The following is a 15,918-nucleotide window of genomic DNA, read 5'->3' as shown; positions in this document are numbered from 1 at the left end:
TTTATGGGAAAAAAGAACATCCCCCAACTGCCTATAATCCCCTCTAATGTACTTGTACAGAGTAATCATGTCCCCTCGCAAGCGCCTCTTTTCCAGAGAAAACAACCCCAACCTCGACAGTCTAACCTCATAGTTTAAATCTTCCATCCCCTTAACCAGTTTAGTTGCACGTCTCTGCACTCTCTCCAGCTCATTAATATCCTTCTTAAGGACTGGAGCCCAAAACTGCACTGCATACTCAAGGTGAGGCCTTACCAGGGACCTATAAAGGGGCAAAATTATGTTCTCATCCCTTGAGTCAATGCCCTTTTTTATACAAGACAGCACTTTATTTGCTTTAGTAGCCACAGAATGACACTGCCTGGAATTAGACAACTTGTTATCAACAAAAACCCCTAGATCCTTCTCCATTAAGGAAACCCCCAACACACTACCATTCAGTAGATAGTTTGCGTTTATATTATTTCTACCAAAGTGCATAACTTTGCACTTATCAACATTGAACCTCATTTTCCAGTTTGCTGCCCAGTTATCTAATTTTGTCAAATCGCTCTGCAAAGCGGCAGCATCCTGCATGGAACTTATAGTTTTGCACAATTTAGTGTCATCAGCAAAAATAGAAACAATACTGTCTATGCCCACCTCCAGGTCATTAATAAACAAGTTAAACAGCAAAGGCCCAAGGACTGACCCCTGCGGTACTCCACTAACCACACTGGTCCAATTAGAAAATGTTCCATTTACAACCACTCTTTGTACTCTATCCTTCAGCCAGTTCTCTATCCAATTACAAATATTATGTTCTAGGCCAATATTCCTTAATTTGATCATTAACCTTCTGTGAGGTACTGTATCAAACGCTTTAGCAAAGTCCAAGTAGATGACATCAACTGCCATTCCAGCATCGAGGTTCCTACTCACCTCCTCATAAAAGGCAACTAAATTAGTCTGGCAAGATCTGTTACGCATAAAACCATGCTGGCACAAACTAATAGTATTGTGAACTGCAATGTATTCAAGTACCCTATCCCTTATTACCCCTTCCAAAAGTTTTCCTACTACTGATGTCAGACTAACAGGCCTATAGTTTTCAGGCTGAGAACGGGATCCCTTTTTAAATAACGGCACCACATTAGCAATCCGCCAGTCTCTTGGCACCATGCCAGACCTCAATGAATCCTGAAAAATTAAGTGAAGAGGTTTGGCAATCACAGCGCTCAGCTCATTTAATACCCTGGGATGAATCCCATCCGGCCCTGGACCTTTGTTTACCTTTACATGTTCAAGTCTCTTTTGAATTTCCTCCCGAGTGACCCATGCGTCAGTAGCTAAATTACTAGAACTGGGCATATTACAAGGGAAGCCTTCATTATCTGGCTCCTCAGATGTATAGACAGATGAAAAATAAGAGTTCAAAATTTCAGCTTTTTCCCCGTTTTCATCAACCAACGTACCCCCCCGTGATAATAAAGTTCCCACCCCTTCTTGCTTCATTTTTTTACTATTCACATAATTAAAAAATAATTTTGGATTCTTTTTACTCCTAGCAGCAATATCCCTTTCCATCTCTATTTTAGCTTGCCTGATAGCTTTTTTGCATGCTTTATTTGCTTCCTTGTACCTGATGAAAGTTTCTGCTGTCCCAGCTAACTTGAATGCCCTAAAAGCACGTTTTTTCTTACCAACCTCGACAATAACACTTTTATTCAGCCATAAAGGTTTTGCTTTGCGATGCCTCTCCTTGCTTACTAGGGGGATATACTGTTGCGTATACCTACAAAGCAATGTTTTAAAGATGTTCCATTTTCCTTCTGTGTCTAACCCCATGAAAAGCCTTTCCCAGTTGACACATTGCAGAGATGCCCTTATACTGGCAAAGTCTGCACGTCTAAAATTGAGTGTTTTAGTTACTCCCTTATAGCGCTGTCTCTGCAGCATTATCTCAAAGGAGACCATGTTGTGATCACTGTTCCCCAAATGCTCACCCACACAAAGTGAATCGGGCCCGCTGTTTTTTTGGCCTGTGTGCAAATGCCAGCTGAGAAACCTGCTCTGTTCAGCCTGCTTCTGTGTTTACCCGAACAGGCATTGTGTTGGCCTGTGTGCAGATAAAACAGATATCTGTCCAGAAACCAGTGAATATGCATATTTGCACTGAAATCTGCTCTGTTTGCACACAGCCATTTTTGTATCTGAGGTACAGTGGCTTGCACAAGTATTCGGCCCCCTTGAACTTTTCCACATTTTGTCACATTACAGCCACAAACATGAATCAATTTTATTGGAATTCCACGTGAAAGACCAATACAAAGTGGTGTACACGTGAGAAGTAGAACGAAAATCATACATGATTCCAAACATTTTTTTTACAAATAAATAACTGCAAAGTGGGATGTGCGTAATTATTCAGCCCCCTGAGTCAATACTTTGTAGAACCACCTATTGCTGCAATTACAGCTACCAGCTTTGCACATCTAGAGACTGAAATCCTTGCCCATTCTTCTTTGCAAAACAGCTTCAGCTCAGTCAGACTAGATGGACAGCGTTTGTGAACAGCAGTTTTCAGACCTTGCCACAGATTCTCGATTGGATTTAGATCTGGACTTTGACTGGGCCATTCTAACACATGGATATGTTTTGTTTTAACCATTCCATTGTTGCCCTGGCTTTATGTTTAGGGTCGTTGTCCTGCTGGAAGGTGAACCTCCGCCCCAGTCTCAAGTCTTTTGCAGACTCCAAGAGGTTTTCTTCCAAGATTGCCCTGTATTTGGCTCCATTCATCTTCCCATCAACTCTGACCAGCTTCCCTGTCCCTGCTGAAGAGAAGCACCCCCAGAGCATGATGCTGCCACCACCATATTTGACAGTGGGGATGGTGTGTTCAGAGTGATGTGCAGTGTTTTCCGCCACACATAGCGTTTTGCATTTTGGCCAAAAAGTTCCATTTTGGTCTCATCTGACCAGAGCACCTTCTTCCACATGTTTGCTGTGTCCCCCACATGGCTTGTGGCAAACTGCAAACAGGACTTCTTATGGCTTTCTGTTAACAATGGCTTTCTTCTTGCCACTCTTCCATAAAGGCCAACTTTGTGCAGTGCACGACAAATAGTTGTCCTATGGACAGATTCCCCCACCTGAGCTGTAGATCTCTGCAGCTCGTCCAGAGTCACCATGGGCCTCTTGGCTGCATTTCTGATCAGCGCTCTCCTTGTTCGGCCTGTGAGTTTAGGTGGACGGCCTTGTCTTGGTAGGTTTACAGTTGTGCCATACTCCTTCCATTTCTGAATGATCGCTTGAACAGGGCTCCGTGGGATGTTCAAGGCTTTGGAAATCTTTTTGTAGCCTAAGCCTGCTTTAAATTTCTCAATAACTTTATCCCTGACCTGTCTGGTGTGTTCTTTGGACTTCATGGTGTTGTTGCTCCCAATATTCTCTTAGACAACCTCTGAGGCCGTCACAGAGCAGCTGTATTTGTACTGACATTAGATTACACACAGGTGCACTCTATTTAGTCATTAGCACTCATCAGGCAATGTCTATGGGCAACTGACTGCACTCAGACCAAAGGGGGCTGAATAATTACGCACACCCCACTTTGCAGTTATTTATTTGTAAAAAATGTTTGGAATCATGTATGATTTTCGTTCCACTTCTCACGTGTACACCACTTTGTATTGGTCTTTCACGTGGAATTCCAATAAAATTGATTCATGTTTGTGGCTGTAATGTGACAAAATGTGGAAAAGTTCAAGGGGGCCGAATACTTTTGCAAGCCACTGTATGTGGATTTCATTGATATTCTGTACAGAAGCCATGACATGGAAATAATACACAGCATTAAATACACATAGCAAAGCGAATGGTCAGTTTCACTGCTTTTGAACAACTGGGTTAAAAACAACCAATTAAGTGGCACACAACGCTATTCTGGCAATTTTGCAGGCAGCCAACGAAATGCCCGGAATCACCCCCTATTGCTTGGACCCATGACTGCACTGGTGGCTCAGGCAACTGTCCTGCAGAAAGGCTGAGGATTGCTCACAAAGCAAAAAGAGTTTGGAAGCGTAAATGCCTTGAATCACTGCAAACTCCACACACAAAAATTTTACCAGAGAACAGGCTCTTTGAAAACTTTAAATATCTGTCATATTCTCAATATCTACCAGTCTATTCTCAAGTGTGCAAAGCCTGTAGATCATTTTTATCACTGCAGTTTCAGTAGGAATTCTGATATTAGGGCCACAGGATCCTGTTATGGCACGGTATGTATGTGTGGATAAGTACTCTCCCCACCTAATGTTCTCTTAGCTGTGTGAGCAAAAAAATTCTATTGTGCACACTTTTTAAAACCTGTGTACACTTAAACTGGTGTACGCAGGTCATAATAAGTAAAAAATTATGCGTTTTCGCACTGTTCTGCAATGCGTTATGCATGCGCTAGCCTTAAAAATTGTGGGCACGTGCACAAGCCCACAGCTTAGAGACAAGCCCAACATTAAGAAAGTAGTAAGACTAACATGTTATGACTGTATAAAGGTAATTACTAAAAAAACAAAAAAAAAAAAAAAAAAAAAAATATATATATATATATATATATATATATATATATATATATATATATATATATATATATATATATATATATATACTGTATAATTATTATTAATTTATGCCACAAATGGGGCACTCAATTACATACTAAAAGTTATCTTAAAGGACATGTAAACCTCCACAAAAAAATTTAATCAGTGAACAACATCTAAGCCCATCCCTTAGGACAGGGATCCCCAACTTGTTTTCACTCGTGAGCCACATTCCTATGCAACAAGTGTTGGTGAGCAACACAAGCATGAAAAAGGGTCTTTGAGGATGCCAAATAGTAGCAGTGATTGTCTATTTGGACTGCTGGCCTGCAGGAGGGTCTGCTTGGAGTAAAACTGTCTCTCTGCTTCCAAAACTTGCCTCCAAGGCCAGATATTCAAAAATTAGCCCCTATTGCTGCAAAGGGTTCTATGCAAAATACTAAAAGGGAGAAGGAATGAGGGAGCTGCCAATTTGAACGGTTCTGCTGTAGAGAAACCTTTGCAGCAACAACCGCTATGAGCATATCTTGTGATAAATTTAATTTCATAACATATCAGTGTAAGAGCTGGTTAAGTGAATAAATCATTTTGGAAGCTATTAAGATATTTAGGGACACGCATTCTCTTCAAGTCTTTTATAAAAAGGGTAACAAATAGTTCAGTGCCTCATTCACAGCTTCATCTTTGTCAGTCTTCAAAGTACTTTGAATGGCTGCCTCCATGGCTACATAGCAGCTTATTTATATAAATTATAGTAGACTTTCTGAAGTAAAACACACAACTTTTACCAGTGCAGGGAAGCAGCACATTATATTTTAGTTACTTTTATACACTTTCATTTTTTGGTGTTTTTCTGGCCCACAGGGAGAATAATCAAAAAGAACAAAAAGCAACTCAAAGACCAATCAGAATCATTTGGTCATCCACATCCAGTACTCTACCAAAATTTGACATTGCCCAAAAGAGTTAGAATATACAGGGCTAAGAATGAACAGCTTTATTAGAACTTATAAACTGAAGACATAGAAAGACTGAAGGTAAACTAGTGAAAACATTCACATTTAAAAATAAAGCAGCTTTGTGCCTTGCAAAAATAAATTAATATACTTACCTCTCACCATGGCTGGAGAGGACAGGAGGCAGAGGTAGTGATGGAAGTGCAGAAGTCAGGAGTGCCAAACATTTAATCTTCTCCGTGGTAGCTGCATCTGAATTGTGTGTTTTGGCCTTTTCTTTTGAAGTGCATGTCTCCTGTTTAACCAAATCTATTTTGCTTACTTTACTACTAGACTTGGCAGTTTTTTCAGCTGGAAGGTTATTTTCTCTGCAGGATTCTTGACTTTGTACTTTAACTTTGGCTTTTTCACTTTTCTGAGATGGAGATTGAACCCTGTCTGTTTTTACTTTCTTTTGTTCTTTAGCAGTGTTTGATTGCTGTGAGTTGCTGACAGCTTCTAATTGTCCCTTAACAGGGGTAGATATTTTTCCAGCTTTTGCTTGGGCTCTGGCAGCTTCTGCTTCTCTAGCTTTTTTATTTTTGTTCAGTTCTGCTGCAAGGCTGCTTTTTAGAGTCAATTTGCTGGGAGAGATACTCGACTGTCTGCTTCTGGATTTGGACCCCCTGTGCCTGCTTCGGGATCTAGAATGACGTGGCTTATAAGGACTTCTGCTCCGCGACCTAGCTGTTCGCCTGTTGGAGAGGTTAAAGAAATAAATATGTAAAATGTATTTTTTTTAAAAAAAATGTACTTACTTATAAAATAACAGTGTGTCTGGGTGCAAACAAAGAAGCATACTTTTGCAAAGTGACATTGTTTCCCTACACTTAAGAGTCTGTGTTTCAAACTATGGTGAATCCTCTCAGAAACAATGTCCTTATACACACCCATACTTCTAAAATAAGCACTAAATTCTAGTTACCAAAAAGAAATGGCATACGTGTGCATAGATTCAGTTGTGACTGCAGCTCTGCCACATTCATGTTGAGTAATTATGTATAATGGGGTAGGTGACATTATACATAATTATACATGTGGTGAAGCCCAGCTTGTACTGACAGAAAAGGGATGAGAGACTGACAGTGTGAGCTGACTGCAGCTACCTGGGCTCTGCAAGGTCTTTAATCTTTGCATCCTAAGTATAGTGACTGATTACCTGGAGCGAATGCTAAAGGTATTTTGAAACCAGACAATTCTTTTGGGCTCAGCCTTTTATTCCCGAGTACCACCAAGACCTTCACAATCAAGAATGTGCCTTATTCCTATTAATGGTGTATCAATTGCATAACCTTACATTTAGGGGCAGATTTACAAAAATTTGATTTTATCTTGATTTTTTTTTTTTTTTTAAATCACGTATAAACTAATTTCCACGAATTTCAGACATTTATAAAAAATCCAAAATGAAAAAAGCACACGTGGGAAAAAGTCGCAGAAAAGTCGTAAAAAGTGCTACTTTTTCAACTAGTCACACAAAAAACAGAGCCAAAAATACAAAAAACTCAAAAGGTTCAAAGCAAAAAAAAAAAAATTTTCAGGGAAGGAAACATCTGCCATTGACTTCTACATGGCTTCGACAGGTTTTAGGTGAAAAGTTTTCGGACGAATCGTTGTGAAAAAAATTAAAAATAAATCTCAAAAAAGTTGCGACTTTTGCAGGAATTGCAACCTATTCGTGTCTAAAGCCCCAACCCAAAAATGCCCCCCCTTAATATTATCTACAATTTAAGGCGCAATACACATGCATGGCATGTGTGCAGAAATACAGAGCATATATTGGTGAGAAAACGTATTGTATGAATATGCATTTTTTAGCCGATATTCGCTCTGTGTGTCAGGCTTGGTGTTAGTCTGTATGAAGTCAGCACACACAGAGAGAAGCTCAGGCGCATGTGATACTTGCAACATATTTTTGAAATTGAGTTTACCTGTGCATACATGCATCAGTGTACACCTGACAGTATTAGCAGAGAAAAATCCTACATTTAAGTTGTCTTTTTTGTGTTTTATTTACAAATTGTGTGTTTTGTTTACATTGGGTTTATTTTATCACATTTAGTGACATATTGCTGATGTCACTTTGACTGTCTTGCAAATTTTCCAAGGACAGTCTATGAATGTATATTCACAAAGGCCTCAGTGGTGGCCTAAATGTTATTCAAAATTAATTTGGAGACTAAGTCCTGAGAACATGCATCCTATTTCTTAGCTACGCCTGAATTCTCTGAACTGCACCCAAGCCAGATTTCCACATCACACATGTAAGTGCCTGCCATATCAGGACAGATGATAGACAGACAGACACAGATACACATACACACATACATACACATGTCATGGAGCCCTCATACTATGTAAGAATTTACAAACTGTAAAGTGATCTAGTAACCCTAAAACATGTTCGTCTCTTTTGTCTCTCTGCCAGGTTGGTGGGTTTTCCACCAAATTGGGCTACTAATTTAAAGCCCAGGTGGGTTCCCAAAGTACAAACCCGCCAAGGTACAAATTTGGGCTAGGTTTTGGAGCCTTGGCGGGTATAAACCTACAATACCAAGCATGCAATTATAGACAGAAGCACCCTTTTCTATTCCTCCTTGATGAACCGCAAAACTGCTATAACCTGCATAGACTGGGCACAGAGGGCAGAGAAACATTCCAGTCATCCCAGTAACTGGAGAAGGGGTACAGAGCATGGTTAGGGATTATACGATCTAAAAAGGCATATTTTACCATATATACTTTTATTTTTTAGAAATGTTTTTTATTGTGCGTATTGGATTATTTTTTGAGTTTTGGGCTATTTTTTGAGTTTTGGGCTAGTTTTAGAACTGGTTTTGGCTGGCTCGAAAAAATAAATCTGGCAACCGTGGTAAAGTCTTACAAAATGCATAGGACCTTGTCAAGAGTACTGAGGCCTTTAAAGGGTGAAGACACATGGAGCTAGTAGTAGCAGCTACTTGTCACAGCTACTAAAAAAGACAATGCTGATCATTTTCTGATAACTGTCTCTACGTGTTTTAGCAGAGGTAATTCTCAGTATTCTCTACGGCAGGGGTCCCCAACCTTTCTTACTCAGGAGCCACAGTCAAATGTAAAAAGACTTGGGGAGCAACACAAGCACCATAATAGTTCATGGAGGAGCCAAATAAGGGCTGTGATTGGCTATTAGGCAGCCTCTATGCACCCTATCAGCTTACAGGAGGCTTTATTTGGTAGGAAATCTTGTTTTTATTCAACCAAAACTTGCCCCCAAGTCAGGAATTCAAACATAACTCCCTGGTTTGGGGGCACTGAGAGCAACATCCAAGGGGTTGGGGAGCAACATGTTGCCCCTGAGCCACTGGTTGGGGATCCCTGCTCTACGGCAAGGTATTTTCTGGAGTTTAGTAGCCATGAAAAAAGTAGCTGCTACTAGTAGCTCAGTGTGAGTTCAGGCGGAGAGGAAACTTCTGCGACTTCAGCAAATCGCTGTGCCGCATATGCCATCCCACCGGTGATTTACATTCTCGCCAGTGGGATGGCATTTCAGGGAGATTAGTCACCCGCGACAAGGGAGATTTGTCGCCCGCCAACTAATCTCCCCGTCTGTCACAGCCCTAAATGTTATACTATAGTTCCTGAGACACCCTTTACTTATTTACCATGTACTTAATAATCAGAAGTTCTGAGCCTAATCTGTTGATGGTACCTTCATGTCTTCATCAGGTGGGATCCTAGACGTTTAGCACCTGCTGGAGGGCTCCACTGATTGAGTAAAGGAAAAGAAACCCAAACAAACACTTTTTGGTCCACTCACCTGCCTCCTGGACTGTATGGGCTGCGGGATCTTCTACGAGCTGGTGGAGAAGTCTCATTTTTATCTCGGACTCCAAAGCTGGGGGAGCGCCGGTTCTGGCGGTGGCCGCTGTATCCTGGACTAGGGGAGCGAACTGGGCTGAGAGATTTCTTGCGGTGGTTCCCCTGTAGCACTGAAGACCTAAAACCCTTATCCCTGTATGCCTTTGGTGGCTGCTTGTTGTAGGCCAACGCCTCCTCTCTTTTTGGCCTAAACAAGGGCACAGGCCTGAACTCTGGCTTTTTCCCTAGCTCACACTGCGGCCTCCATGTGGAAGCCAGCATTAGTGGTGTTGGGAGAAGCAGGTCCCCTATTTCGCCCCCTCTACGCCGATCCTGCATGTCTTCTCTGCGGCGGTGCTTAGACTCAGGCCTGCGAGAAGTTTTCCTTCTGCCGCTTCTCCCTGAGTCCCCCCGCTGGCGTAGAAGACTAACCTGAGGAGGAGGAGGAGGTAACCCCACAGGCGATGGACATCTATCGGAGGCCGGTGATGCATTAAGGCCTAAACCCAAAACCGAAGGCGCAAATGGTGGAGTTGGAACTTGCTCGCCTTCCGAAAGGTCACCGTCAGACAGCGAGCTTACATCGTCGTATTCAACTGTGGGAGCCCGGGCTCGGTCTTTCCTCAGCCCACTCCTTCTCCCCGACCCTCCGCGGTCTTTCCTCCGTTTCTTTCTCTCCCGGTGCATTCTGTGGTGCCTCCTTCCCCTTGTGGCAGCCTGACTATCGTCCCCATCCGTGGGCCCGACCGGCTCCACCGAGCAATCTAGCATGGCCTGCTGTCGGGCCCGGCGCTTCTTCCTCTGGTGGTGGCTTCTCCTCTTCCTCGAATCGTCTGCGGGCCCTGGGTGCTGGCCTGACACCGAGGAAGCCGCGGAGGAAGTAGAGGAGAGGGCCGCAGGCTGGTTAAGCTCTGAGCTGCCCGGCATCGGGGAAAGTCTCCCGTCTCTTCCCTCGCCCTCTGTCCCTAGCTGCTTCTCCCTTCTGCCATTTACTATGGCTGCCAGATACTGAATCCACTTTATCCTCTTTCTTGCATACACTCCAAGCAGCGATCGGAGCGAAGGTTCTGAACACTATACACGTGCGTGGAACTCTAATGCGAAAGCTAAACGTCGCCTCAGTTATATTAGAAATATATTCCTTAACTTTGCTTCATGTGGTACCGTGACACGCAGTTTTGTTTGTTCCTTTTTTTTATTCTGGCACTCCTGAAAAAGTCACAAGTTCATCTGTGTAAATTGCATTCCAATGTGGCCAAGCTAAATAATGAATCAAAAAACGAACTGATAATTAAACCAGAGCAAGATAACCAACTAAATAAGCCAAACGTTTTTAGTATAGTGTCCCTATAAAATATTGTTTACATCCAAGATGAGCTCCAGGAAAGTAGAATCTTCAAACTAGGTTTTATGGAAAATCAGTAGTTCAGAAGGCAATACTTTTCAAAAGTCAGCCCATGGCAAGCAAAACGAGAAGCAGAAAGAAAATGATCTACTTCTAACAGCCACTAGAAATGATTGGAAAGTCCTAATGGAGCTGAAAGGAAAAGGAAACCCCATTCATGGCATGGAGGCTGTGCGTCCCCAGACAAGTGCAGCATTTACGGTTGGCTTTGTAGGCAATGGTCCAGTCGCAGCGCTGTCACACAGGCCCAAAATAGGCTGAACACGGAAGTGCCATCGGCTCCATGTTCCCAACACAAAATGTTACGGGGAAATATGGATCTCCTGCCCCTGCAACACACACCTCCCACTTCAGCACATGGTAGAGAACAGGTTGCTGGTCAGATACGATCAATTCTTTTCACGTTGGCAAGGGAAAAGTTTAAACGCAGCATGCGAGGAGGCATCTTTGATTTTCCAGTCAGCAAAGAAGAGATTTCCTTTGGCCCGATATTACGGGTTGTATGACAGGTGCAATGCTTATACTCCTGAGCAGCGCTTTACACTGGGCTGGAACAAAAACTACAACAACCCAGCTTCCCGTACGCACTCTTCTTGCCGGCTTTCTAAACAGGGAGGGATTACTTTGAGTTTAAAGCGATACTGACACCAAAAAAAACTACTAATCAAAATATGAATGTACTTTTAAAGCCACGTATGGGTCACGTTGTCCATTTTCCCCTGAAAGGTCTGTGTCTCTTAGTAAATCATTGTGCAGATCCTGAACCCGACTGTAGCTTCTGCAGCTGTCTATGTACAGCCGACGTCATGAAGTGGGAGGCTCCGAAGGTTACTTTTTCTCTTACTTGCAGGCAGCGTCACTAAACATGTGACCCTCACACGTGACCTGTTCTTTTCCCGTTCCCTTCCAGAGCTTCCTGTGTCTGCAGATTTCACCCCTTGCGTTTCATGGCTGATTGCTGTGCGTGAGTTACATTTATTGCAGCAATCCGTCTTGTAACTACACCTTTTTATGCTTGGACTCTGCTTCAAACGGCTTTCTTGTCCCTCTCCTCCCTTACATGCAGAAAGAATTAAACAGCGGACAGCTTCAGTGTTAGTTGTGGTTAAGGTAAATTCTCTATGCATTCATCATAACAACTTTGCCCTCTCTCTCTCTCTCGTTCTCCTCTTCCTTACACGCACAAAGAATTCAACAGCAGATGGTTTTTAGTCTCTTGGAGTTGAAGTAAAGTTAAATTCACTCTTTGCATACTTCCCAACAACTTTGCCCTATCCTGCTCGCCCCTCTGTTACATGCAGAATGAATTAAACAGCTCAGCCTCTAGGACAGTGATCCCCAACCTGTGGTTCGTGAGCAACATGCTGCTCCCCAACCCCCTGGATGTTCCTCCCAGTGGCCTCAAAGCAGGTGTTTGATTTTGAATTCCTGGCTTGGAGGCAAGTGTTGATTGCATAAAGCCCAGTGTAATGCTAAACAGATCCTTCTATAGGCTGCAAGGTCTACATAAGGGGTAACAAATAGCCAATTATAGCTCTTATTTGCACCCCCAGGAATTTTTTTCCATGCTTGTGTTGCTCCCCAACAATTTTTCCATTTGAATGTGGCTCATGGATATAAAAGGTTGGGGGGATCCCTGCTCTAGGAGCTGAGGTAAAGGAAAATTAACTCTTTGCTTGGCACCCAACCTCTCCAGCAACTATTGTAACATAGGAAAAAAGGTTAAAACACTAGTTTCTGCTTTGGAGATAACCTCTTGTATCGGTTATTGGTTGCTTTATATGTTACTCTGTATGTCCAGTGTATGAAACCACTTATTGTACATTGTTATGGAATATGTTGGCACTTTATAAATAAATGTTAATAAATAATAATAAAAATGTACTAAATAATTTAGTCTACAATCTACAGTTTAATGAATACTATCCCTCACCAATTTTAGTGTATCTACATGAGTATGCAACTTAAAATATATTCATTAAAGGGCAACTATCACACCCCCAAATTGTTTCCCTCTCAATATAAAAAAAAAAAAAAAAACCTGCTAGCTCTGGGCTAGCCACACTGGGAGGGAGCTCTTGGAGCAGGTGGCCATGTTGTTTGGCGCGCATTCACATAATGAACAAATTGCCCCACCCTGCTCATTATGCACACGGACCTGAAGTAGGAGCGGTGGATGCCACAGTCCCACAACTTCACATCTGCACATATTGATTGAGTTGTGGCACTCCCTCGTTATGGGCATGCATTTGTCACAAAATGGCTGCTCATGTGAGGAGCTCCCTCCCCATGTGGGTAGCCCATTGCTGGTGAGGGTATATATATTATATAAAATATATGAAGGTCTGCACAACACAGGACTTAGACAGGATAGGTAAAGGTAAATGCTTTATTTGGAGGCTGATGTTTCAGCCTATACAAAGGCCTTTTTCAAAGTGTACACATATACAAAACCAGACCTAATAAACCTACCATGGGGGGAAAAAAGGGGGGGTGTGAAATTGTGACATTATCATAAGTGAAAAAATCAAAAACATAAAAGTAAAAATAAAAAAAGTTGAAATGATTATAAAAAAAACGATCACATTAGACACCAGTATAGAAAACAAATTATCCAAAGATTCCTGTAAACATAGCGCAGCTAACAGTTTAGTGAAAAAAACAATTACTAATTATGTAGCTATATAGTGTAACAAGTTAGTCAAAGGAACAGCAAATAGGAAGGAAATTCTATGCACTTATATACAAGAGAACTTACATACCGGAGCAAAGTACACCAAAAGTGAAAGAAAAGAGGAGTTGGAAACCTGCAATCAAAAGAAAGAACCAAATCGAGCTCAGTAGTGCACATCTGGACCACTGTGGGGAGTAGTGGCTTGGTAATAAAGACAGGGACTACTGATCCCAGCAGCACCTATCAGCATAACCTCCCGGGACTGAAGAGTGAGCATTACTTGAACTGTACAGTGCTGCGTACATAAGTAGCGCTTTATAAATTAAAATATACATACATACATTACTTTTTAGCAGGATCCTCTAATGCTGGACTACAAGAGCCCAAATTCGTACGGTTACTTGGAGGCTCCCAATCTCTCCAGTCCTTCCCAGAGTGAGTACCGGGCTAAGGTGGTGAAGGGAGAACATTGACCATACGTCCATAAGTCCATAAATACCGTAATATCATTTGGAACCCTGTAAAGTCATATTGTATAACATACTGGCTAAGACTATTGATATCTGGGTTAATTGGATTATATCGGGTATACCCAAGAAGAAAGTTATGCCAAGGGAGAGTAGGTTACTGGGCCACGTCAGTCCACTGATAAATTTATTTAAAGGGAAATGCAACAAACAGCCCGTCCAGTTATACTTTTCCAGTGCAGTAAGGCGTACAGAGAGGCACAGAACGGACACTAATACTAATGATACTAATATCTACAGTTAGTATTAATGTTTGTATATATAGTTATGTATGTGTTGGTATAGCTTGGTAACTATAGGTTGTGTGGGTTTACTTGGAAGGGTTGAACTTGATGGACTCTGGTCATTTTTCTACCCTATGTAACTATGTGAACACAATTTTCACTTTATTGGATTAAAACTTACCTGTAGAACATCTAAAGTGTGACAGGATCCACTGAGCCCTCTGTTTAGTAAGGGAAAATGAAGCACGAGGGATATAATATTAAGTTTGCGTTACCATCAAACCCATATGGCAAACCTGCAGGATGCACAACAAAGAGACTGTTCCAAAATCTTTTGTATGAGCCAGAATGGGGGACCTAATGCCCATCCACAGGCTACACAATTATAGACCGCGAGGAGGAAAGGGGAATGTGAAGAGTGCAGTGACATCTAGGAAGTGCTTATTGGAAAGTGAAAGAGGCAATATATGATTGACAGCTGATATTTTTAAATACATTTATAACAGGTATCGACATACCAAAATTAAATCCAAAAAAATATCCTATGGTTTTTATGGCTAAAAGGCAGTAAAACTAAAGTAGTAACAATCTACTTATATTCTGGCTTACAAGCACAACTCATAATTCCCATATATATGAAACGCAGTGAGAAAAGTGCAATTTCATTGTGCCAGTCAACTTTTTTCATGTTCTGGTGAGGGTGCCGACCCTCTAGGCTGTACACTGGGTTAACATTCCGAGGAGGCACGGGTGTGCAGGTGGAATTTCCTTGAATCCTGGACTACAGATTTGGTGGGACTTTTAACTACTCATTTACTAACCATTTAAACAATAAAGAGAGAGAGACTCACACATTCAAAAAAATTGTATTTCTTTTTTATTGTTGTTAATTGTTACTTTCCTTTACAGTTGTTGTTGCCGCCAATGGATTAAATAAGGTATAACCATGTCCAGTACTACTTTTACCAAAATCTATTCCTTCGCCATGTTTTTTTGTACAATGTCTGTGTGTAAAACAATGTAATAACATTGAAAACTACCTTGTGATACCTCTTGTACCTTTTAAAATGGGATTTTTCTCCTATATAAATGCTGCAGTGAGCCGCCCACTTCCCCACCACCAGCCCTTTCTCCCCACATACACTTTATACCTACTTTTGCAGCAATCAGGGGAGGAGGGCAGGCAGGAATTGGGTCTGGATTAGCAGGGCCCACCAGGTTTTTACCCGGTGTTCCACTGGCCCAGTCCGACTCTGTCAGGAGACACTTTTCTAAAGAAATGCAACCACTCTTGGCAGTGTTAGTCTATGAAAAATATTACCAGAGAACCCAACCATACATACATTTTATTATCATAAACCTGTAACGAAAAACCTATTTTTGAAAATATATGCCTTTGCACAGATTAAATCCTAAAAACACCTGGGGTAAGGGAATGCATATTTGTCAATCCCCTCATTTCTGTCTCGGAAATCTCTACTCATAGAAGATGTGAGGAAGAATCAGTCTGCAACATCAACGCTTTGGTCCAGAGAGACTGTTTGCAATAAATGTAAAGAAGCCACCATAGTAAGGACCACCATATGGAGTTTAACCTGACATGAAATTGTGGTTTGGCAATTTTATTAGCATAATCTCATTACTAAAATTTTCTTTTTTTTTTTTTTTTT

At 41.7% G+C, this 15,918-nt stretch overlaps 1 protein-coding gene across 1 annotated transcript in view; it reads right to left on the bottom strand.

Annotated features, from left to right (window-relative positions):
- Window positions 1-12,168, bottom strand: part of cdk13 (cyclin-dependent kinase 13) — a 34,529-nt gene extending 22,361 nt beyond the window's left edge. Inside the window, exons 1-2 of the mRNA XM_002940799.5 lie at window positions 9,378-12,168; window positions 5,695-6,273 (exon numbers count right to left, since the gene is read on the bottom strand). Of these exons, the coding sequence (XP_002940845.2) occupies window positions 5,695-6,273; window positions 9,378-10,345 (1,547 nt within the window). The 5' untranslated portion in view covers window positions 10,346-12,168. The remainder of the gene's footprint in view (window positions 1-5,694; window positions 6,274-9,377) is intronic.
- Between the last annotated feature and the right edge of the window lie 3,750 nt (window positions 12,169-15,918).

This window comes from Xenopus tropicalis, chromosome 6 (genome assembly GCF_000004195.4).
Source record: "Xenopus tropicalis strain Nigerian chromosome 6, UCB_Xtro_10.0, whole genome shotgun sequence".
Lineage (NCBI taxonomy): Eukaryota > Metazoa > Chordata > Amphibia > Anura > Pipidae > Xenopus > Xenopus tropicalis.
This window is presented reverse-complemented; position numbering and strand designations above follow the sequence as displayed.